General features: G+C 29.8%; 4 protein-coding genes across 5 annotated transcripts in view; all 4 read right to left on the bottom strand.

Annotated features, from left to right (window-relative positions):
* LOC121129797 (neural cell adhesion molecule L1.1) overlaps nucleotides 1-24,583 on the bottom strand; it is a 297,246-nt gene that overhangs the window by 153,329 nt on the left and 119,334 nt on the right. For both annotated transcript variants that reach the window (XM_071893367.1, XM_071893368.1), the window contains one exon: nucleotides 3,047-3,119. In XM_071893367.1, coding sequence (XP_071749468.1) covers nucleotides 3,047-3,104 — 58 coding nt within the window. In that variant the 5' untranslated portion in view covers nucleotides 3,105-3,119. The remainder of the gene's footprint in view (nucleotides 1-3,046; nucleotides 3,120-24,583) is intronic.
* Nucleotides 14,815-15,623, bottom strand: LOC121129120 (uncharacterized). The gene is made up of 2 exons (XM_040724798.2): nucleotides 15,493-15,623; nucleotides 14,815-15,416 (listed from the first exon to the last, which is right to left on the bottom strand). Exons 1-2 carry the CDS (start codon nucleotides 15,496-15,498, stop codon nucleotides 14,877-14,879), a joined length of 546 nt encoding a protein of 181 aa, XP_040580732.1. The 5' UTR covers nucleotides 15,499-15,623; the 3' UTR covers nucleotides 14,815-14,876.
* On the bottom strand, nucleotides 18,915-19,723 carry LOC121129121 (uncharacterized). Its single transcript, XM_040724799.2, has 2 exons — nucleotides 19,593-19,723; nucleotides 18,915-19,516 (listed from the first exon to the last, which is right to left on the bottom strand). Exons 1-2 carry the CDS (start codon nucleotides 19,596-19,598, stop codon nucleotides 18,977-18,979), a joined length of 546 nt encoding a protein of 181 aa, XP_040580733.1. The 5' UTR covers nucleotides 19,599-19,723; the 3' UTR covers nucleotides 18,915-18,976.
* LOC121129717 (uncharacterized) lies at nucleotides 23,002-23,810 on the bottom strand. The gene is made up of 2 exons (XM_040725435.2): nucleotides 23,680-23,810; nucleotides 23,002-23,603 (listed from the first exon to the last, which is right to left on the bottom strand). Exons 1-2 carry the CDS (start codon nucleotides 23,683-23,685, stop codon nucleotides 23,064-23,066), a joined length of 546 nt encoding a protein of 181 aa, XP_040581369.1. The 5' UTR covers nucleotides 23,686-23,810; the 3' UTR covers nucleotides 23,002-23,063.

The following is a 24,583-nucleotide window of genomic DNA, read 5'->3' as shown; positions in this document are numbered from 1 at the left end:
TTCAGGCTTCACTTTGGTGGGTCTTCCACTCTATGGTTTACCCTTAAAGTTGTCCCCATCAGTCAAACGATTTCTCTCCCGACTTACTGTGGCCTTGCTGACGTTTCAGGCCTTCATGATGTCTGAGGTTGTCCTCCCGGCGCAGATTAAATTCCCTATGATGGCTCTTCTGTCATCCATCACGACATATACATAATTTTTGTTTACAGCATGTTGTAAACAGCATGTAGCTGATCTCTAAGTGATTCAAAAATAATCAGAACTATAAGATTTAATAAACAACACCTATTAAAAAATGTATTTTTATAAGGTCTCACAACTTTTTGTACACCCAGAAATTTAGGGGCAACTCGTAGGGTAAAAATACCTTATGCCGAAATATATAAAATTTTTATTGAGTGGCTCTGTAGATCTGGACTATTCGCGATTTATAGGATCTTTTCGACGGAAAAGTTGGTCATATGGATCTGCACCTGTTGTTTCATTGAATTCATATATTTTTATATACTGTCTTTAGCCAATTTGTACACAAATGACAAATACAGAAATTACTTATTCTCAATATCAAGTTAAATATTTGAGTGGTTTATTATTTGTGTTTAATACTAGTATAAGTACCCGAAATTGTGTGGATTCTTTTTTTTGGAGCTCATTTGAGGATATAAAAGACTCAATTCTAAATATTGACATGAAAAAAAGTTGGACAATGCGCTCAGGAGAAATTATTTGCTTGAACACAGACTGCATACGTTCGATAGTCGGTCGATCCTATAGAAGGAACTATACTTTATGTATATAGACTTCAAAGACACAATTCCTAGGTCAGATGGAGTAATTTTAATGCTATAATGTTGACTTACTTATACTTAATCAGTGAGACTCCATCTGACCAATAACAGAACATTAAGATACTTAGGCTCCAACGGCCTCTATGGAGTTATTTGAATCTAAAAAGAGGGCTGTTTTTTTTTCTTTGTCATTTGATTTTAGTCGTATTTGATTATCTTACTGGACAAAAATTAGTCGAGGTTAAGTGTCGAAAATTTATTTATACCGTGCACATCAACGACATATTATTGAAGAACAGGAAAAATACAAAATGAATAGGTAAACTACGAATATTCGATATACTTTTATAATGTTTGCTCAAACCAATATTAATAATAAACTAGAAAAGGACTCTACGTAGAGACAGACACAATATAGGAAATAATGTAATTAAGCTTCATATTAGTTATTTTTCTTCCAAATAGACAAAAATCCGAGAGGTTATTTACTCTCTATTACAAACCTTTCTTACTGTAAAATAATAGTATTGCTGTTAATAAAAACTAATCAGAGGGTTTATAATTAACAAATCATTAATTCTTCATACAAAAAATAAAAATATTCTACATTTCATTTACTTGGAGTAAATTAATAAATTAATGTTATGAATTTAAAAGTAATTTTTTAAAACCTATAGTTTAAATAAGAAAAGGTTACTTAGCACAAAAAAAAGATACGCAATAAAGTCGTAACAAGAGATAGACAAAAATTAAAAATTGGGTATTTTTCAAAACGTCCTTGTATCCCTGAAAGTATTTTTTATTTGAGTATTGTTTTAATCTTAGTTGATTAATTATCTAATTTATTGTAAAGGCTGACTTGTGAGATTTATAAAGTATAAATTTATTAATTTGATCCCGGTACAATAATTATACAATATGGATCGTTTAAAAAATGGAAGATAAACTTAACAACTCTTGTAAATGCAACCTAATCTTGGATTTTTTATACCTTATGTAATGAACAAGGAGGCAAAATTTATATTGTATTCTTTTTAAGAAGTAAATATGTCTTAATAATTGCACTAATTCATTTATCTATAAGCCATTACATTATGTATTAAGCATTCCTTACTTTCAAAAATTAAACAACAATTTCTTCCCATTCCTTTCTTTTTTCTGGTTGTATTATATAAAATATCGGAGCAAATATCGAAATTTGTAAGAATTTTTCCTCATACAGATACTTTTGTACGATCTTACAAATTCGATACAATATATCGGTCCACATTTAAATTAGTAACTTGATTAAAGCAGCGGTATTTTTGTATTGATTTGATGAAGCGTTCCAACATATTGCGATCACATACACAATTTACATCATGGTGTCCAGGAAGGAAAATCTTAGAGTCACTATCTCGGACTTCTGGTGCAGCCTTCATCAAGCTGACTAAGTCCACCAAGATCATAGTTTATGACGTTATAAAGAGGTGTAAATTAATTGGAATCTTCCAAAGAACAGAATATAATCTCCGATCAGATAAGACTCTTGGCCAGCCTGAAAAGGTTCATCAACGCCAACCTAAGCGTCTTATATCTAAATTAATTAGTTGATATTAAACAAAATATATCTATAAATCATTTGAGCAAAAGCTTGTTTTATCCAGATTTATCTGTAAGACCCTGTATATATCTATAAATTACTTTAAAAGTGCCTAATTCTAGAAATATGAAAGGTATTATTACTAACAAAGGTTTGTAATCTCTCGTACTTTTAACAAAAAAGGATAATTCATTATTATTATTACTTGATATAAAGTTGGAGAAGAATTGACAAATTAATCATTTATTTTGAATAAAATGAAACATAAAAAAAATTGTATGGAACCCAAAAGTAATTTTCTAAAAATTATACATGTTTAGTATGAAGGGGAATTAAAATAGTTTTCCATGTTATGGTTTATTATGTCAACATTTATTTCGAAAAACTTTTATTAAGCTAATAAGTTGACAAAATATAAACTTCATTAATAAAGTTTTATTAATTTTTTTTCAGTTAGTTTGATTTGGAATGAATGGCATTCCAAGTTTTTCTTCTTTGTAGGAAATTTAAAATAATATATAGCATTTAATCCTGGAAAAGACGGACTATGTCTTCAAACACACAAAGTCTACAGAAGTTAATAGTTTGATGATGAATTTATTTATAAATTCTTTAGACCGTATATATCAAAAGATGAATGTTTAATTAAATTGAGAAAACTATATTTTGGTTTTACCTGATAGTTGGATAAAGTATAGGATGTGTGATATTACACATAAGGACTTGAGCTGCATATTTTCCGTTCACTTCTGAAAGTAGAAAGAAGATACTAATTAGATACATATAATGAAAACGGATGTTTGATAATATGAAAAAATAGAATAAAAAGTAGCCAGTAACTGTATTGTAAACATTCAAATGAAATTTTTAGAAAAACTACCAACTTTAAATAAATTCAAACAATAAAATACGGATGTAATTAAAAATATTTTGTAAAACTTTGGCTTGTCTAAGTCAAATATGTTCCTAGTAAAATTAATTTTATTTTGATTTGTTGGTATGACATATTTCCCAATATATTTTCGTATGATAAAACTATTAAAACGGTATTTACATAATGTACCATTTCAAATCGTTAAAAATGTCAAAACCACTCTGTTATTATATATAATTATGAAATATCTTATGGTATATAATTTCAATAACTACGTAATCCCAATTGTAATCCTCGTTTAAAATGTTCTGTCTTATTTTTCATTTCAACTTGTATAATATTTGTAAAAACTTGTTAGTAAGGATGTACCAATAAGCCAATATAGTTAAAAAACGTCGTTAATATTTTGGGCTGGTTAAAAAATGTGACAAAAATAATATTTTGGAAGGGAGAAGCTTAGCTGTCATGACGTTCCATTAGATCAGCTACTTGCAGCTGTGAAGAGGCGGAGATGGAAATAAATAAGAGCATAGTAAAGAATTACTCCGTTGTCGATCCTCGATTCAATTCTGAGTTGAAGAAGGAATCAAAATTATAGGTCCGTGACAAAACCATCTGTTATGAGCACAGATAAATGTTTAATACCTCAATGTAATAGAGAAGGAAATTTACTCCTCATAAATTAAAAAAATATTGATCAGCTTAGGAAAAGAAAATACACTCTTCAGTTATCTTGCTTAAAAAAAAGGGTAAGCTTAAAATACTTCGGATTAGTATCAATGGTAATACTTATTGCGTTGTAAAATCTCATTAATAGCACTCTTTTAGACTTTTCAAAGTATCTCTCTGAATATTAGTGACTTTTTAGATATTGGAATTGCTGCTTCATACTTAATTTGGCATATTCTTTTCAAGAGTTTCTTCTTACGTATGTTACACATGTTATCCTACATTCTTTTATAAATTGAATTAATTAATGTTTATGCATTGTATTGACTCAGATTGCTATTTGACTATTATTTATCAATCACTCGAGTTATTATTCCTAAGCAATTATTCAACTGCAAATTTTTGTAGTTGGTAATATGTAAGGTATTTCCTTTCATATTAGCAGGTTGTCCTGAAAGTAAAGGTCCTAAATTTAAGTACCGGGCCGTGCAAAATTATTTACCGATGATGTAAATATACTTTTTTAAGAGGTTTTGTTGGCAACCAATCGGATTGTTTCGTATTTTTACTGCTAAAATAAACAAAAATCCTTCCTGTGAGAGCGTAACAACTTCCACACGTGAGACAATGCCCAATCAGGAAACAAAGAAGATCGAAATTGCAGCCCTCCTCTGAGCGGGAGTGCCTCATAACAACATTAAGGAAGAGGTTGGGGCCTCGTTGAAGACAATTTACAACGTTTCCAAGCGCTTGAAGGGTGGGGGTGATCTCAAGCATTCCCCTGGGGCTGGCAAGAAGCCCACTGTCTCAACAAGGCAAGTAAAGGCAGTGTTCAAGAGGACTCCCAACAGGTCCATTGCCGACATGGCCAGAAAGATGGGAACGTCGACATCAACTGTTTCAAGGGCATTGAAAAGGGCTGGAGGAAAGTCCCTGAGGCGTACTGAACGCCCTCTGCTAACAGAACGTCAGCGAGAAGTCAGACTTGAGCGTGCCAAGAAAATCTTGAATGATATCAAGAGCTCATCTGGACGCATCATCATTTTTTCAGATGAGAAAACTTTTACGGTCGATCCTGTTCTCAACAGGCAAAATGATCGTGTTGTGAGCTTTGGTGATGTTTGGAGATCCAAGGGGAAGGCCATGACGCCGGTATGGTTCCCCACTGGCTCAGATTAACAGAGGAGGATTATGTGAAGATTCTGGCGTCCAAGGTCCTTCCGTGGATCAAATCCATAGTCTGCAACTCTCCTTGGGGTTTTCAACAAGATGGAGCACCCGCCCACGCTTCCAAGAAAGCTCAGGAGTGGCTCAAGGACAACATGAACTTTTGGCCAAGGACTACTGGCCCCCTCAGAGCCCAGATCTGAACCCGCTAGACTTCCCTATCTAGGCGCACGTGGAGACCAAGGCCTGCAAAAAACGACACAAGAACATAAATGCCTTAAAGGCTGCTGTCAACAAGGCCTGGGCCTCCATGGACGCCGATTACATCCAGCAAGTCTGTGGCAGCTTTAAACGTCGTCTGACCAGTGTCATTGAGTCAAATTGTGGCTACATTGATTAAATTTGATCACAAACTATTTTATTATTCTAAAAATGTATGAATAAATTGTTTCTCAAGTCATTCAAATGTCATTATTGTCCGCGATATGTTCTGAACAAAAATCGGTAAATAATTCTGCACGGCCCGGTAGTTGCTAATTTACGAAAAAAACTTCATTTGCAGCATTTTTATTACAGATTATCGGCAGCATTATACCAATCAGTCATTAATAGGTAAACGGTTTGATTAGGCCTATTACAGATTTATCTGGGGATCCATACCTGTCAAGTGTTGATATTAAGCTAAAAATGAGTATCCTTCATGCTTTCTTTTCCTGGATGAGTAAAAATAGAAAAAATAACACACAAAGTCATTGAAAGGGCATTCCTTCAATTGTTCATATTTCCGTCCTCTTTTTCATTTTGTTTCTTTCATTAATCTCTTACAGGCGAATCCAGAAGGCTGAATTAGCTGAGATAAACACCACTCTGACAACAAGTTTCTCAAGTAATCATTTGAAATCATGCATTTTTAGACTATTACACGAACGAATTTGCAGAAAAATAAACATTGAAAGAATCACCTCTTCACAAAATTTTAAGAAAATGAACGAAGAAAAGGACAAAGTCTGAACAAATTCATATTTGCTACTTGTAGACAACATTTGTATATAATAATAATAAATTTTTTAAGTCTATTAGTTATCACAGAAAGTAAAACAAGTTAATTATACTTAAAATTGAAGGAATTTTTCTATTTACAAACATATGGAAGAAAACCTGGTGACAGTTGTAACACTTTTTGATTGTGGCTTCATTACTACAAGCGAGTTTGACTTTAACATAAAATATTTTACCTACCTATGTTTACTATTGTTTGAATTTATTTCAAGTTGATAAAATATATTTTTCACAAATTTCATTGAAATACGACATGGTCATATGTTGCAGGGACGGTTACAATTAGTGTTGTATGAGTCCTTATATATTGGGACCAGTACAGTGTTGGGATCGATCCTATCCGTTCTTAAGACTGTTACTCCTAGGGGCTAATCCTTAGAACGTGCTCTTAAAATGTCGATGGTTTATTAAGGCAAAAAAAAAAATATATAAATAAGATATGTATTAAGAATGTTACATATATCTTGGAAACAATATTAACGGCTTCATTATAATGCAAAATAATACTAACAATAGTTTTACTAAGTTATATTGTATATTCTATTATTTAAGAGAATAATTAAATAAGGAAAACCAATGTTATATTAACAAAGTTAGTCTACAACGATTTTCATTTTTGACTTCAAATTTACTATATATTACATTTGCCCCATAATATGCTCACAATGACGTCACTATAAAGAAAAAAAGAGTTACTGTGGGAATTTTCTGGGTTTGACCTACAATTTTCTTGTTGCCTAGCCTAGCTCTAATAACATTTGGAAAACACCCTCAAGAATCTAATGAAGGATCGATTTGACCTTCTTAAAGGGCCGACAAGTGAGACTGGAATCGATTAGACAGAACTGTGGGTTTCAGTTCTAAATACGGAGCAACACAAGATTAGTTCCAAAAGTCATTAAATATTCAATTTTAGGTAAAAATTTCCAAAATAATATTATTTGATGAATAAATAACTCGACTTTTTATGTTGTAAAATTATCGAATTTAACATATTTTGTAGTAGATTATGATAAAATAAGATCTTTATTATAGATGGGAAAAATTCTCTTACAAAAAAGTATGCTATGCCCTGTTCTTGCTCAAAAACATGCTTGGTGTGTAGTGTAATCATGTAAAATAATAATAAACAATACGATCTAAAATTGCAGTACTTGTAGCAACTCTCATCATTGTACTAAGTATTATTCAAATTTCAACTCATTGAGCAAGTTTTGAAATTTTGAGAAATTATATCAACTCAGAGGCGTCTTTAGGGAGTGGGCTGGAGGGGGGGGGGTGTAGCCCCACTAAAATGATAGAATTTTTTTTACTAGAAAATTTAATATTTGAAATTTTTTGCCAAAAATTTAATTTTCTGTAAAGAGCTATAAATTTTTGAATCTTTTTTTCAAAAAATTTAATATTTGAAAGCTTATGTTAAAAATTATTCAGAAAAAATTAAATTTTTTGTAAACAGCTATGGATTCTAAGATTTTTTCCAAAATGTTTTTTTTTTAAATAGCTATGGATTTTAATAATTTTTCAATACAAATATAAAATTAGAAATTAGTGGAACCTTAATTTAAATTTTTTTTGTATAAAACGGCGGATTTTTATATTTTTTTTCCAACCCAAAATAAAAATATAGTTCTGTGGACGTCTTTGTAATTGATATCTGTTACAAAAATACTGAAAATAACCATCTTTAGTATTATAAGAATAATTATCCTCAAATAACTACTCTTGCCCCCTAAACGACAGAAGAAAGCTTGACAAAAATTATTGATTTTTCTCCACATTTAGTCTGCATTATATTATTAGCCTGAAAATGTTTGGTAGGAAAGAAAAAGTACAAGGAGAAGACGGAAGCTAGACATATGTTACTACTGAATTAAGACCATTCTTAATATCAACTGCATGTTATATATTTTTTGGGGTGATAAAAGGAAAAACTGCTATATAGAGAAAAAACTTCCATATTAAAAATAGCATTTATGCAGGAAGAATATTGTAATTACATCAGGGCCGTCCGCATAAATATATATACATTTAGTCTTGGTTTTTGGATTATTTTTTTGTAAAAAAATTATAAAATCCATAGCTATTCACAAAAAAATCAAAAGGATAAATTTCAAATATCAAATTTTGTGGAAAAATTTTTAAAAATTTTGTAGAAAAATTTCAAAATCCTTAGCTATCTACAGAAAATTAATTTTTTAATCTGAAAAAATTTCAAAATCCACAGTTGTTCATAAAAAATTAATTTTTTCCCTCGAATATGCATTAAAAACAATGAAGATTTTTAAGTAAAATATATCTATTTTTAAAAGACATATTTATCAACGTTTCACAGAAGTGTAGAAATATTAAGTTAATTAAAAAGTTGAGAGAGTTTTTTTGCTAGATGTATTAAGTGGGCCCAGGATTAATACATTTGGGGGGGTATGGGGGAAGCTCAAAGTATCCTTAAAAGTTATGGGTACTCTGAAAAAAAAGCTAATTTACCGTTTTGTCTTTCGTGAAGCAAGTTGTCTGTTAGAACATTCTAAAATAGTAGTAAAAATAAAAAGAAAATTCTTTACATTCTTCAGTATGACTACAACCAAGGTCAAAAGGCACATGTTTCGGAAAAACGCAATTTTAGTGTAAAAAATTATTTTTAATTAATTTTACTTAAACATAATTTTTTTTAAATATGGCATAAAGTTAATAGAATTACTAGGATTATTCCCTTTTAAAGTTTTTAAATTTGATTTGTCGACACTAAAGATAATACGAATAAGGTATAAAGTCTTATAAATATATACACTATTATCACAGTTAAGCCAAGTTTTACTCTTCTTAATCATTCTAACTATTATCAATTGGTGAATTCATTGAGGTTTTGTAGTTAGTCATAGAGTAATTAACTGCCCTTTCAGTGCCCCTAGTGTGTGAAAAAGTATTGCCATGCCAAATTCAATTTACGAAAAAATTGATCATATGGTCATTAATTCGCCAATGGGTCTACAGCTTTGGGTATAATTATTTCAGATAATTACCTTCATTTGATATATGATGTTTGTACTTTTTTAGTTCCAATATTACATTTCAAATGAATTCTATTTTTTTCTTTTTTTGAATAATTGATCGATAATGTATTTGTTAAATACAATTAAAGATTAAGAATACAAATGTAATCCAGGCTCACTTTAAAAAAATCATCCCAGGTTGCTTTTGTGTTGAAGGCCATAAGAGAGTGGTATAAGAAAACATATTCCATTCTCAATGTTCATCCTTTATTGTCTCATATAAATAAATCTTTTCTGTCAGAGAAAGTAACTATTTTTGCAAACCGTGTACATTCATGTAATGTAAGTATCTATGAGTAGTTACTTTGTTCTGTCAATCATTATTTTGAAGGGAAGGTGTAATAAAAGTTGGGTAGTTTCACAACTACAATTTATTAATATTTATTAATTGATTTCTGTTATTAATAAGGAAAATAAAACTTTACATTTATGAGGAAAATATATCAATGTACCCACACATAATATGTATGGTCCCTTGTCATCAACCTTCAGTGTAATTCTTTTAAAATCCTCATACAATTATATCCCTGGGGAGTTAAGCCACCCCAATATTAAAATGGATATTTAGCAGTTTTAGACTTTTTTCTCACTATTAGTCATTACATAATATACTATAAGTGCCAGTGAATAATTTGAATACTTTTTAAAATTTCATAATTTAAAATAGCAGTTGAAGAAAAAAAATAGAAAAATATAGAATTTAGAGGATCAATTATTTCTAAATTATTATCATACAACATCTATTTATACAAAACTATTAACTTTACAGCAGGTGTCCGCGTTTCAGGACTGAATAGAGTGGAATAGAAACAAAGCATGAATGTAGAAGAAAAGAGATAGAAAGAGAGGGAAGGAGAAGAGGAGAGAGAAGGAGAAATAGATAGAAAGACAGAATTTTAAACCATAATGTTTATTTATGATTTTTATTTTCGTATTCCCTCTTAATTTTATTTTTTCATAATGTTATGCATGTTTTTTATATATTTTTATTAAATAAAGCCCTTAAAAAAACAGCAGGAAAAATAGTTTTGAGATAGGCCAAAACAACTTTCAATGACATTAAAGGCCCCCAAAAATATCACAAGAACATGCTTGCTTATTTATACGTCTACTTTATAAATTTCAGCCTGATCAGAAGGACTATTTTGGATTCTTAGTGTGATAACACTAAAAAAAACTTATAAATATATACAAATAAGATAAGACATCTATTTGTTTCAAGTTCATCAAAATTATAATTTAAATTTTTGCCAGTATGCCAATTCGTTAAATTACTCTGGGATGTAAAAACAAGCCATCCTAGTTATGAAAAAATAGAGAATATGTGTCCAAGTAAGTTCCCATCCAATCTCAGAGAAATAAATTGATTTTTTTTAGGCCGATTAGACTTATGCTTCAAATACCATGAAAAATTCAGTGCTGAATTTTGTAAGATATATAATATTGGTGGGTTGCCAGTCTCCACCATCAGAAATGGTTTTTTATTTGAAAACAGTTTTTATAATGACATTAAAAAAAAACCCCATATAATCCTAAAATTAATCATAAATTTGAAAAGCAATAAGACTATATTTCCTATTGCCACCACTTAGAAAATGGACGTAAAAGATAGAATATAACAAAATAGATCAGAGAATAATAGAAATTTTGTCCTTTTTTCCGTAACAAAGCAAGCACCATTCTTTGGAAACCTTTCTTTGTAATCATGATAAATTTTGTTACAGAAGAGAAGGATCGTGTTCAATCAATTAATAATCAGAGACACTTTAATAAGAAAGATTGTACTACTGATCAAAGAAAAATATCAAAGTTGAATTGTGTATTGTAAACAAATAGTATATTACAGTTAGTCTAATATCATGAAATAGAATCTTCTCTATTAAAGCTGTTTCCCCAGTTTTTTCAAGCATTTATATTTGTTACAAATCATTATTGACTCCATTATTTTTTTTTATGTTTAGTTTATATAATGATGTGTTGCTTAAATTATGTTCTTTATACTTGATCTCATTAATGAAAAAATGTTCAAATTATCCAAATTTTGAAATGATTTTTTGAAATCTATTCAGTGCGTGTAGCTATGTTTGTTTATTTTTGCTGTTCCATCCCTTAGAAAGTGTATCCCATGGTTGGGATAGATAAATAATAAGAATACATTTAAAACATTCTTTTAAACCTCGTTTATGAAAATTGTTAAGAGGTTATAAGCTTATGATAAATTAAGAATTTACATAAGAAATTGGGTCGAAATAGTAAATAAAAGTTTAAAATTGTCTTTATTTAAAGTATTAGTTTGAATATTTAAGAAATTTTGAGCTGTTACATTGCTCGAACCAATTAATTGATTAAATAATAATATTACGTCTCTTTTGCATAATATTTATTATGAGCATAATTAATAACCTGATCTGTTGTCTTAATAACATCATATTTCCTTTTGTACAAACATGAATTTCCTTCTTTCTTTTTAATTTATTAAATGATGTATACAAGCCCAAAATTCTAAAGAAGTAGGAAAATAAGCTACTTTATAGCTATAAGAACTCTGTTGAAGAGGAAGTTATTACTTTTATAACACCTGCATTATTCCATTAAATGCCAAATGATGAAGACAATACCTGAATAGTTCTGAAATGTCATATCAATTAACAATAAATAAGCCAATGAATATTTGAAAAGAATAATGATAGTGACATAATTTGCACGTTTTAGCAACAAAAGGAAGTGTTGAAAGAATTACAGTTAGCATTTCTTTGCCATTCGACAATAACTGTAATGATAAATGCGCAATTCTTATAATTATATACAATTTTTTCCTCATTTATGAATGATTTATTTGTACATAAATTAATCTAAGCAATGGTCGGCTCCCTCTGGCTCTTAAAATGTTTTTATCGACCACTTTAACAATATATATAAGAAGCTTTTTAATACATAAAATCATTTATGAATTCATTATCTTTCATAATTAAGCCCTTCTTTTTATTTTAGCATAGAGGCTCAACTTCAAAAAATCTATATTACAAACTATATTTAAACGTATGGCACGTTCTTACGAAACAAGACAGCTAATTTTGACACCATCACCTAGAAAATTTGCCACCCCTAAGTATAAAGTATGAAAAGCTCAGTCAAAAAGTATTAAGTTTCAAACTAATTCAAATTTAATATTCCAAATACATAAGCGTTTCCAAAAATATTTTGTAGTTCATCATCCCGGAATATAATATGACTAATTTGTATATATATAATAGAGTTTGCATGTATGCGTATTTTATAGGTACTCATAGTGTTGGGTCTAGGAGGTTGAAATTTAGCATGAGTACCTTTTTTGAACCTGTCCAAGCTAAAGCAAGGGTGCTTAATCTATACCCAAAACAGAAATATCGTTTTTTGGAGATCAAAAAGACTATATAAAGGCTTTTATAAATCAAAAAGTGACTGGCATCTCATAAAATAACTATACGAATAATGACGTTTTCTAAATTCATTTTAAATCAAAAAAGTTATGAGCAAAAAAAGAAAACTAAAAATATAGTTGGTTTTTTTTCGTTTTTATAGGTGCAAAAAAAAAAGGATTTGCAATAGAGTTTTGGATTCGTAGATAAAATAAAGTTTGTAGAAATTTGTCTGAATTTTTTTTTGCAAATAAATTTGATACAACAAAATAGATATTTATCTGCAAAAATAAATTAGTTATTGAGGCTTATTTTTTCAACTACATTATTTTCTATAACTTTTTTAGTTTTGCAAATATGAAAAAAATTGGTTCTTTGCATTTTTCTTTCCCTACTGTTGATTTGGCAATTTTTGATAAAATTAATATATGGACTTTTCATTAAGACAAATTTGTTCATATTTATACTTTGGGACGTATTTGAAGTTTATAACTAAGTTTTTATTTAAATTCAGAATAATACATTTCATATAATTTAAAGGCGCTATATTATAATGCATAATAGAATACCCTAACGCTCCCCGCACTGAATGTCAATTGTCAATGTGATTTCTCAATCGCACCTTGGCCCGAGAAAAACCAAGTAACTGTATACTAGTTATATGTATATATATATAATACAATTAACAAGGTTTTACACTGATTATATATAGAGTTATGCAGTTCACTCTTTTGAAGATTTTTTTACTGTCCTACTTTCTATAAATGTAAAAATTGTTGTTTACATAGGTATAACAGCAGCTGATTGATTACATAGTCCGATAGAATCGAATGATAATGAATTAAAAAGAAAATGTCGATATAAATGCATGAAAACATAGCCTCTATTTTAAATTGAGAATTATTTCAATACAAAACAACTAAAGTTATATTAAATTACATTGCAATATACACTCTTGCATGGTCCTGCCTTATTTAATTGTATTGAATTTCGTTCAATCGTTTTTTGCAACTTCTATATATATATATATCTATTTGAAAGAGCTTCCGATCGTTAATATACTATGTCAAATACATGAATTAAAGTCACAATTGTTTTTTTCAATCGATCGTGTTTTTATGAATAACAATCTATGACCTCAAGGACCTGTGGACGATGCCTTTTCGAATAAATTTGAACTATAAGGAATAAAATAATTTCATTCCATATATAGAATGAGTATTCCATAGAATATTGGACAACAAAACCAAAGACAATTTTCGTATTCTATTATTTAAATAACAATAATATATGTGGGTTTTAGCCGGTGGGCAAAAATAATGTTGCATAGTGTAATAATTAAGATATATTTGCTTATAACATATTACAATAAAAATGTTTAATATTAAAAATTATTGATTTATACAACCATAAAGGAATTATAAGTTAAATGAAATTTTCATCAAAATTATTTTCAGTTAAGTTGTAATTATTGTTTACACAATTGATAGGATTTTTATAAAGAAAAAAACAGCCTTGTGATTGATGAAGGAAGAACGGTCCATGCATGTGGTCTTTTTTATTTTTTGTTGATTATTTCAATGGTCATTAATTTAACTTTTTTATAAAAATGCTTTGTTAAATTAATGTTGATGGAATTGAATATAATTATTATATTTTCCCTGCACTAATACTAAATTTAAATTTAAAAGGTTCTTCCCTATATACAAGAAATTCATTCCCTCCCCCCAAAAGAGAAATCATATCATAAGCAAGTTTTTAATTTTTATTTATTTAAGTGCAAAGGAAAAAATCATATAAAATTATGTGTAATTTGTTTTTATTTTCAATAGAGTATATATTCGTATAAATTTACAGAAAATCTTCTTTTGCAGCAAAATTAATTTGATTTTTTTAAACCAAAAATAACTCAAGGTTCATATAAAAATATAAATACACGCACGAAAAAATTTAAAATGCTCGAGAGAATGATTATATTGGTAATTAAATAAATTATAAGTGATGAATCAGATATTTCTGTAATTGAAATATATACATCCTATTATATTTTCTAAACCAAAATTATGTATTAATCAACTCCTTTGTACATTCAGCACATTTTCTTTGATACAACTAATTTAACCCTTTCATTCCTTCCGTTTTTGGAGTCAGTATTCGTAATAGAATATGATACCATGATGTAATTTTAAATTCCCTTGTTAGTTTGAAAGTGTTATACTCAATACTCGTTAGTTGTCTTTTTATTAATAATATAGCGTAATAAATATATATCAATAAATATTCAATCTAAAAGTGACCAAGACCGTGAAGAGCGTGTCCATGAGATGCAGAGTGGTGTCCGCTTCCATGAACAGCATGCCCTCCGATTCCATGGGTTACTCCATGAGTACCATAACCAACAGCATGAGCAGCAACACCGTGTCCATGAGGACCATGGCCTGCAACTGCATGACCAATTCCATGATGTCCAACACCGTGAGCAACAGCGTGTCCTGCAGCTCCATAGTGAGGTGTTCCACTATAAGTTACATCAGCGACATAACCGGAGTAGGCATCTCCTACGTGATAGTTGACGGTTTGAAGACGACCATCGGGTAATTGAACATGGTATTCACCAGTGGTGGCATAACCATCACGGGACTCAGATTGTCCAAAGTTGTTTCCAGAGTAGTCATCCACAACACCATAGTTGTAGGCATAGTGAGCAGGTTGCTCATATGAGGAGGCTCCATGATGAGGAGCAGCAGCATGTACGGCATGAGGGGCGCCATATCCTTGAGGAGCAGACAAAGCAGCAGATAAAAGGGCTGAGAGAGCAATGAGGACCTGATATAGATCAAGACGTCAAGGAATATATAATTTGTTATCTATGTTAAAACCCAAACTGTTTTTGTTATTTTACCTTCATGTTGGTGATTGTTTGAGTTGTTGTGTTAATCCTTGAATGGTTGACTGTGGATTGAATGCTTTACTCTTCTCCTTCAATGATATTTATAGTCTATTTACATACTTACAGAAAACGCTCTACTCAACCACACCAAACGGTAATTGAGATAGATTATTTTCCATTCTTATTTTTAAATGTCTCGATAAATGTACTTGTCTCCATTTTTCAATTATACATATTTTTAATCTAGACTTATTCAAATATTTCTTCTTATTTCAACATTAGGTCAGTAATTATGAGCTTACTCCCTCAAAGGAAATATTTTTTCACCCTTTCATCTCGAAGTTAATAAATTATGAATTAAATAAATAAATGATATGAAACTAAGTATAATTCAGAGTTTGAAAAACAAAGTAATTAAAGGATATTCTGAGGAAAGTCTTTTTTTTAAAGGATAAATGAAGAAAATAAATGTTTTTAATGAGATATTAATTATGTTATTAAGAGTGTAAAAAAAAAATATATAGAATATCGACATGAAAATAACTATTATATCTGGATAAAGGTATGACTAAATCATTATTTAGTCATTTTTGATTTTCTAATTTTATGAATACCATTCGTTTTCTAAGTGTTGATGGGTTAATAATTAATTATGTTTTTTTGAAGTTGTCAACTACTCATTTTTATTAAATTAAGAGTAGTAATCCTTTTTTGGAAAAATTGGCTAACTTTTAATATATTATTGGTCATTTTTTTACTCTTTTTGGAGGAAAATTTGAGATATCAAATGAAAATTGCTAATAATTTTATTTATGAATATTAATTACATATTAAATGCATTATTTATAGTAATTTATCATTGGCACATGCAGGTTCGTTATCCTCAGTTTGCTCAAGGCTTATATAATAATTATTATCTAATACATTTTTAAGTTTAAGTTAAATGATATCATAGGGAATGATGATATACATTTAATGTTTATTATTAAATTTTATACAGAACTCCTAAAATAAATAATTCATTTCCTAATTATTTATTAAATGTTGGATTTTTTTTCCAACAAAATCAAGAAATCAATATTTTTAATCAAAATAATCATAGGTACTAATAACATAGGATCAAAGTATAAGGAATTTTCATATTCAAATAGTTGCTTTAAATAATTGAGTTTATAACAAAATAACGGTTAAATGAAATCAAATATAATTGTGAGAAGATTTATTTTGAATAAATTAATAACATAATATCGTAGGGCTGTAGAGCTACAAAGTCCTATTTAGCTTGAGTCACATTATTAAAAACAGTCGGATTTAGACTTCAATTTATATATGTACATATTCCCAAATTAACAACTCAATTTTAATATATTTACGTATAAATTATATCTCTTAATGGCGTGATGATTTTTTTGATTTTTTATTAATTTAAGTTGCCTGGAGGAGGTTTAGAGCGACAAGTGCACTATTGCTCATGAGAAAGACTTGTACAATAAATTGATGACTTATTTTTTAGAAATATGAAAAGTTGTTTTAAAAAAGGTATGAATATTTCATTACATGACCTCAATGCTGGCTAACTGATCCCTTCAAAACTCCAAGGGAAAATGCCCCATGAAATGAAGTGAATAATGCCACGGAATAATAACAAAACAAACTTGTTCCCATAATAATGAAGTTTCAAGCAGGATTACCGCCTTTCGAGAGTTCAAATTTTCTGAATCTGTAACTAATAACCTGATTGGCATAGAGTGGTGGGATTCTCATGCAGGCCTATTTGATAGTGATGCTACATTCATAGCTTAGTTCTGTTGGTTTTGAGGGTTTTAGACTGACTTATCCATATTCCCAGCCATTAAACATTTTGCTAATAAATACTTTCGTTATACCCTCAAAAATCATAATAAAGGAGGCAGCTGATAATCACATGGGTATTTTAAACAATGATACCATATGCCTTTCCTCCCCCCCCCCTTCTCCTTGCACGCGTTTTTCTCTACAATATTATCAACTTAAGTAATACTATGAGGCTCGCTTCGGCCTTTTCCTTGCATCCCCATCCCGGGAGTGGGGGTCTGAGTGATGATACTTACAAATCCCTTATCATTTTTGAAATTTAAACTATGATGCAACTGGTATCATTATGATAGAGACTGTTTTTATTTTTTGTAAATGTTATATTTTATTTGAATTTTAAGTTTAAAGATTAGCATTGAACAAATTAGTTATTGGTCATGAAAAAACTTCTAAAAAGGGTGAAGGAAAGGTAAAAATGATTTTCACAAAATAGCATTTGATGTATGGTTTTTTGTTTTGGATTTGTTTTGTACTTATAACATTTTTAGGGAGTGATGACTTGAAATTATTAATATCAGTACCCTTTCAAAAAGTTTAAGATAATTTCTCAAAAATCCATTTGCAAATTGACATATTTTTTATTAATTTTATCCACATTTTAATAATGTCTTTCATGTAAGAATGAGAAGTAAATACAGTTTGAAAAAACAGTGTAATTATAAAAGATATATATTTTTTTGAGATTTTTTGTTAGATATTTATAAATAACACCTAAGATTTTAACATATTTATGAGCAAAATTTATTCCTTAAGACTATTTGTATTTTTTTTTCTATTTTCAATAAAGTACATACTCATATACTTTTAAATATATATGTTTTAAATACTCGAGAGCTTAATTTAATGCAAAAAACAAAATTATAAATGATGAATCATGTATTTTTGTAATTGATATACATATGTAGTGCAGTATAGAGAGGATGACTTCTATTTGTAGATTAACCCGTTTTATTATTGTTCTCTTTTTGTTTATTGTATTCCTTTTAAATAAGTATCTTTTGTAATTAGTTGGGAACGTGTAGTTTGATGAATAAAAAATACAGCAAAATGTACAAGAGTGAAACTGAAATTAATATTGAATGGAATACTACATAAACAGCCCATTTACAATTATTACGTGTTCTTGTATTTGTCAAATCCTTCACATATTTAAAATAATGAGCACACTTTCCTATATACAATTAATTTAGCCCTTCATTCCTTTTTCTTTTGGAGTAGGTATTAGTTTTAGCATATGATGCAAAAAAATTATTTTAAATTCCCTTGTTCTTGTTAAGTTATACAACTAAATAATTGTGTGTTGGCTTTTTATTAGAAATACAACTTAATAAATATATATCAATAAATATTCATCTTAAAAGTGACCAAGATACATCCCATTCGATTTTCTAAAGCAAAATTAATTATTAATCAACAAATAACTATTAATCAACTCCTTTGTACATTCAGCACATTTTCTTTGATACAACTAATTTAACCCTTTCATTCCTTCCGTTTTTGGAGTCAGTATTCGTAATAGAATATGATACCATGATGTAATTTTAAATTCCCTTGTTAGTTTGAAAGTGTTATACTCAATACTCGTTAGTTGTCTTTTTATTAATAATATAGCGTAATAAATATATATCAATAAATATTCAATCTAAAAGTGACCAAGACCGTGAAGAGCGTGTCCATGAGATGCAGAGTGGTGTCCGCTTCCATGAACAGCATGCCCTCCGATTCCATGGGTTACTCCATGAGTACCATAACCAACAGCATGAGCAGCAACACCGTGTCCATGAGGACCATGGCCTGCAACTGCATGACCAATTCCATGATGTCCAACACCGTGAGCAACAGCGTGTCCTGCAGCTCCATAGTGAGGTGTTCCACTATAAGTTACATCAGCGACATAACCGGAGTAGGCATCTCCTACGTGATAGTTGACGGTTTGAAGACGACCATCGGGTAATTGAACATGGTATTCACCAGTGGTGGCATAACCATCACGGGACTCAGATTGTCCAAAGTTGTTTCCAGAGTAGTCATCCACAACACCATAGTTGTAGGCATAGTGAGCAGGTTGCTCATATGAGGAGGCTCCATGATGAGGAGCAGCAGCATGTACGGCATGAGGGGCGCCATATCCTTGAGGAGCAGACAAAGCAGCAGATAAAAGGGCTGAGAGAGCAATGAGGACCTGATATGGATCAAGACGTCAAGGAATATATAATTTGTTATCAATGTTAAAACCCAAACTGTTTTTGTTATTTTACCTTCATGTTGGTGATTGTTTGAGTTGTTGTGTTAATCCTTGAATGGTTGACTGTGGATTGAATGCTTTACTCTTCTCCTTCAATGATATTTATAGTCTATTTACATACTTACAGAAAACGCTCTACTCAACCACACCAAACGGTAATTGAGATAGATTATTTTCCATTCTTATTTTTAAATGTCTCGATAAATGTACTTGTCTCCATTTTTCAATTATACATATTTTTAATCTAGACTTATTCAAATATTTCTTCTTATTTCAACATTAGGTCAGTAATTATGAGCTTACTCCCTCAAAGGAAATATTTTTTTCACCCTTTCATCTCGAAGTTAATAAATTATGAATTAAATAAATAAATGATATGAAACTAAGTATAATTCAGAGTTTGAAAAACAAAGTAATTAAAGGATATTCTGAGGAAAGTCTTTTTTTTAAAGGATAAGTGAAGAAAATAAATGTTTTTAATGAGATATTAATTATGTTATTAAGAGTGTAAAAAAAAAATATATAGAATATCGACATGAAAATAACTATTATATCTGGATAAAGGTATGACTAAATCATTATTTAGTCATTTTTGATTTTCTAATTTTATGAATACCATTCGTTTTCTAAGTGTTGATGGGTTAATAATTAATTATGTTTTTTGAAGTTGTCAACTACTCATTTTTATTAAATTAAGAGTAGTAATCCTTTTTGGAAAAATTGGCTAACTTTTAATATATTATTGGTCATTTTTTTACTCTTTTTGGAGGAAAATTTGAGATATCAAATGAAAATTGCTAATAATTTTATTTATGAATATTAATTACATATTAAATGCATTATTTATAGTAATTTATCATTGGCACATGCAGGTTCGTTATCCTCAGTTTGCTCAAGGCTTATATAATAATTATTATCTAATACATTTTTAAGTTTAAGTTAAATGATATCATAGGGAATGATGATATACATTTAATGTTTATTATTAAATTTTATACAGAACTCCTAAAATAAATAATTCATTTCCTAATTATTTATTAAATGTTGGATTTTTTTTCCAACAAAATCAAGAAATCAATATTTTTAATCAAAATAATCATAGGTACTAATAACATAGGATCAAAGTATAAGGAATTTTCATATTCAAATAGTTGCTTTAAATAATTGAGTTTATAACAAAATAACGGTTAAATGAAATCAAATATAATTGTGAGAAGATTTATTTTGAATAAATTAATAACATAATATCGTAGGGCTGTAGAGCTACAAAGTCCTATTTAGCTTGAGTCACATTATTAAAAACAGTCGGATTTAGACTTCAATTTATATATGTACATATTCCCAAATTAACAACTCAATTTTAATATATTTACGTATAAATTATATCTCTTAATGGCGTGATGATTTTTTTGATTTTTTATTAATTTAAGTTGCCTGGAGGAGGTTTAGAGCGACAAGTGCACTATTGCTCATGAGAAAGACTTGTACAATAAATTGATGACTTATTTTTTAGAAATATGAAAAGTTGTTTTAAAAAAGGTATGAATATTTCATTACATGACCTCAATGCTGGCTAACTGATCCCTTCAAAACTCCAAGGAAAATGCCCCATGAAATGAAGTGAATAATGCCACGGAATAATAACAAAACAAACTTGTTCCCATAATAATGAAGTTTCAAGCAGGATTACCGCCTTTCGAGAGTTCAAATTTTCTGAATCTGTAACTAATAACCTGATTGGCATAGAGTGGTGGGATTCTCATGCAGGCCTATTTGATAGTGATGCTACATTCATAGCTTAGTTCTGTTGGTTTTGAGGGTTTTAGACTGACTTATCCATATTCCCAGCCATTAAACATTTTGCTAATAAATACTTTCGTTATACCCTCAAAAATCATAATAAAGGAGGCAGCTGATAATCACATGGGTATTTTAAACAATGATACCATATGCCTTTCCTCCCCCCCCCCTTCTCCTTGCACGCGTTTTTCTCTACAATATTATCAACTTAAGTAATACTATGAGGCTCGCTTCGGCCTTTTCCTTGCATCCCCATCCCGGGAGTGGGGGTCTGAGTGATGATACTTACAAATCCCTTATCATTTTTGAAATTTAAACTATGATGCAACTGGTATCATTATGATAGAGACTGTTTTTATTTTTTGTAAATGTTATATTTTATTTGAATTTTAAGTTTAAAGATTAGCATTGAACAAATTAGTTATTGGTCATGAAAAAACTTCTAAAAAGGGTGAAGGAAAGGTAAAAATGATTTTCACAAAATAGCATTTGATGTATGGTTTTTTGTTTTGGATTTGTTTTGTACTTATAACATTTTTAGGGAGTGATGACTTGAAATTATTAATATCAGTACCCTTTCAAAAAGTTTAAGATAATTTCTCAAAAATCCATTTGCAAATTGACATATTTTTTATTAATTTTATCCACATTTTAATAATGTCTTTCATGTAAGAATGAGAAGTAAATACAGTTTGAAAAAACAGTGTAATAATAAAAGATATATATTTTTTTGAGATTTTTTGTTCGATATTTATAAATAAAACCTAAGATTTTAACATATTTATGAGCAAAATTTATTCCTTAAAACTATAAGTATTTTTTTTTCTATTTTCAATAGAGTACATACTCATATACTTTTAAATATATATGTTTTAAATACTCGAGAGCTTAATTTAATGCAAAAAACAAAATTATAAATGATGAATCATGTATTTTTGTAATTGATATACATATGTAGTGCAGTATAGAGAGGATGACTTCTATTTGTAGATTAACCCGTTTTATTATTGTTCTCTTTTTTGTTTATTGTATTCCTTTTAAATAAGTATCTTTTGTAATTAGTTGGGAACGTGTAGTTTGATGAATAAAAAATACAGCAAAATGTACAAGAGTGAAACTGAAATTAATATTGAATGGAATACTACATAAACATCCCATTTATAATTATTACGTGTTCTTGTATTTGTCAAATCCTTCACATATTTAAAATAATGAGCACACTTTCCTATATACAATTAATTTAGCCCTTCATTCCTTTTTCTTTTGGAGTTGGTATTAGTTATAGCATATGATGCAAAAAAATCATTTTAAATTTCCTTGTTCTTGTTAAGTTATACAACTAAATAATTGTGTGTTGGCTTTTTTTATTAGAAATACAACTTAATAAATATTCATCTTAAAAGTGACCAAGATACATGCCATTAGATTTTCTAAAGCAAAATTAATGATTAATCAACTATTAACTATTAATCAACTCCTTTGTACATTCAGCACATTTTCTTTGATACAACTAATTTAACCCTTTCATTCCTTCCGTTTTTGGAGTCAGTATTCGTAATAGAATATGATGGTATAATGTAATTTTAAATTCCCTTGTTAGTTTTAAAGTGTTATACTCAATACTCGTTAGTTGTCTTTTTATTAATAATATAGCGTAATAAATATATATCAATAAATATTCAATCTAAAAGTGACCAAGACCGTGAAGAGCGTGTCCATGAGATGCAGAGTGGTGTCCGCTTCCATGAACAGCATGCCCTCCGATTCCATGGGTTACTCCGTGAGTACCATAACCAACAGCATGTGCAGCAACACCGTGTCCATGAGGACCATGGCCTGCAACTGCATGACCAATTCCATGATGTCCAACACCGTGAGCAACAGCGTGTCCTGCAGCTCCATAGTGAGGTGTTCCACTATAAGTTACATCAGCGACATAACCGGAGTAGGCATCTCCTACGTGATAGTTGACGGTTTGAAGACGACCATCGGGTAATTGAACATGGTATTCACCAGTGGTGGCATAACCATCACGGGACTCAGATTGTCCAAAGTTGTTTCCAGAGTAGTCATCCACAACACCATAGTTGTAGGCATAGTGAGCAGGTTGCTCATATGAGGAGGCTCCATGATGAGGAGTAGCAGCATGTACGGCATGAGGGGCGCCATATCCTTGAGGAGCAGACAAAGCAGCAGATAAAAGGGCTGAGAGAGCAATGAGGACCTGATATGGATCAAGACGTCGAGGAATATATAATTTGTTATCAATGTTAAAACCCAAACTGCATTTGTTATTTTACCTTCATGTTGGTGATTGTTTGAGTTGTTGTGTTAATCCTTGAATGGTTGACTGTGGATTGAATGCTTTACTCTTCTCCTTCAATGATATTTATAGTCTATTTACATACTTACAGAAAACGCTCTACTCAACCACACCAAACGGTAATTGAGATAGATTATTTTCCATTCTTATTTTTAAATGTCTCGATAAATGTACTTGTCTCCATTTTTCAATTATACATATTTTTAATCTTGACTTATTCAAATATTTCTTCTTATTTCAACATTGGGTCAGTAATTATGAGCTTACTCCCTCAAAGGAAATATTTTACCCTTTCATCTCGAAGTTAATAAATTATGAATTAAATAAATAAACAATATGAAACTAAGTATAATTCAGCATATTAGAAGGGTTCCTTGGTCCCTAGAAACGCAGCAGTAGTAGAGGTTAAACTGTATTTTGGCCTAGTTGTTCAAGTGTACAACCTGAGAGCAAGGATGTATTTTGGGATATTAACAATTAGGATATGTAGCCATGTCCTATTGTAGGATGTACAATAAAATCTGCTTAAACGAAGGTATGAATTTTGACCTTGTTTTTTGACCTGGTAAGATGAACCAAATCAAAGGCTTAGCTTTGTTGGTTTTGAGGGTTTTAGACTGACTTATCTATATTCCCAGCCAAAGTTAAGTACTTCTAATTGCTTCCTTTTACATTCGGTCGACTGCCCAGATATTTTAATTAGAGAAGATAACTATTTGTCTAGATGATATCTGGGAATGTCATAGATGGGTTTCTCTGATTTTTGGATTCAAAAGTGACCATTTCAGCCTGAATAAGAACCTAGTTGTGTATATATGGGGATTGGAATAGTCATGTTTGTCGTTGCTCCCCATTTCGTCCTTCAATTATCGATGTTCAGA

Source organism: Lepeophtheirus salmonis, chromosome 14 (genome assembly GCF_016086655.4).
Source record: "Lepeophtheirus salmonis chromosome 14, UVic_Lsal_1.4, whole genome shotgun sequence".
Lineage (NCBI taxonomy): Eukaryota > Metazoa > Arthropoda > Copepoda > Siphonostomatoida > Caligidae > Lepeophtheirus > Lepeophtheirus salmonis.
The sequence above is the reverse complement of the archived record's forward strand: the minus strand, read 5'-3'. Positions and strand labels throughout refer to the sequence as shown.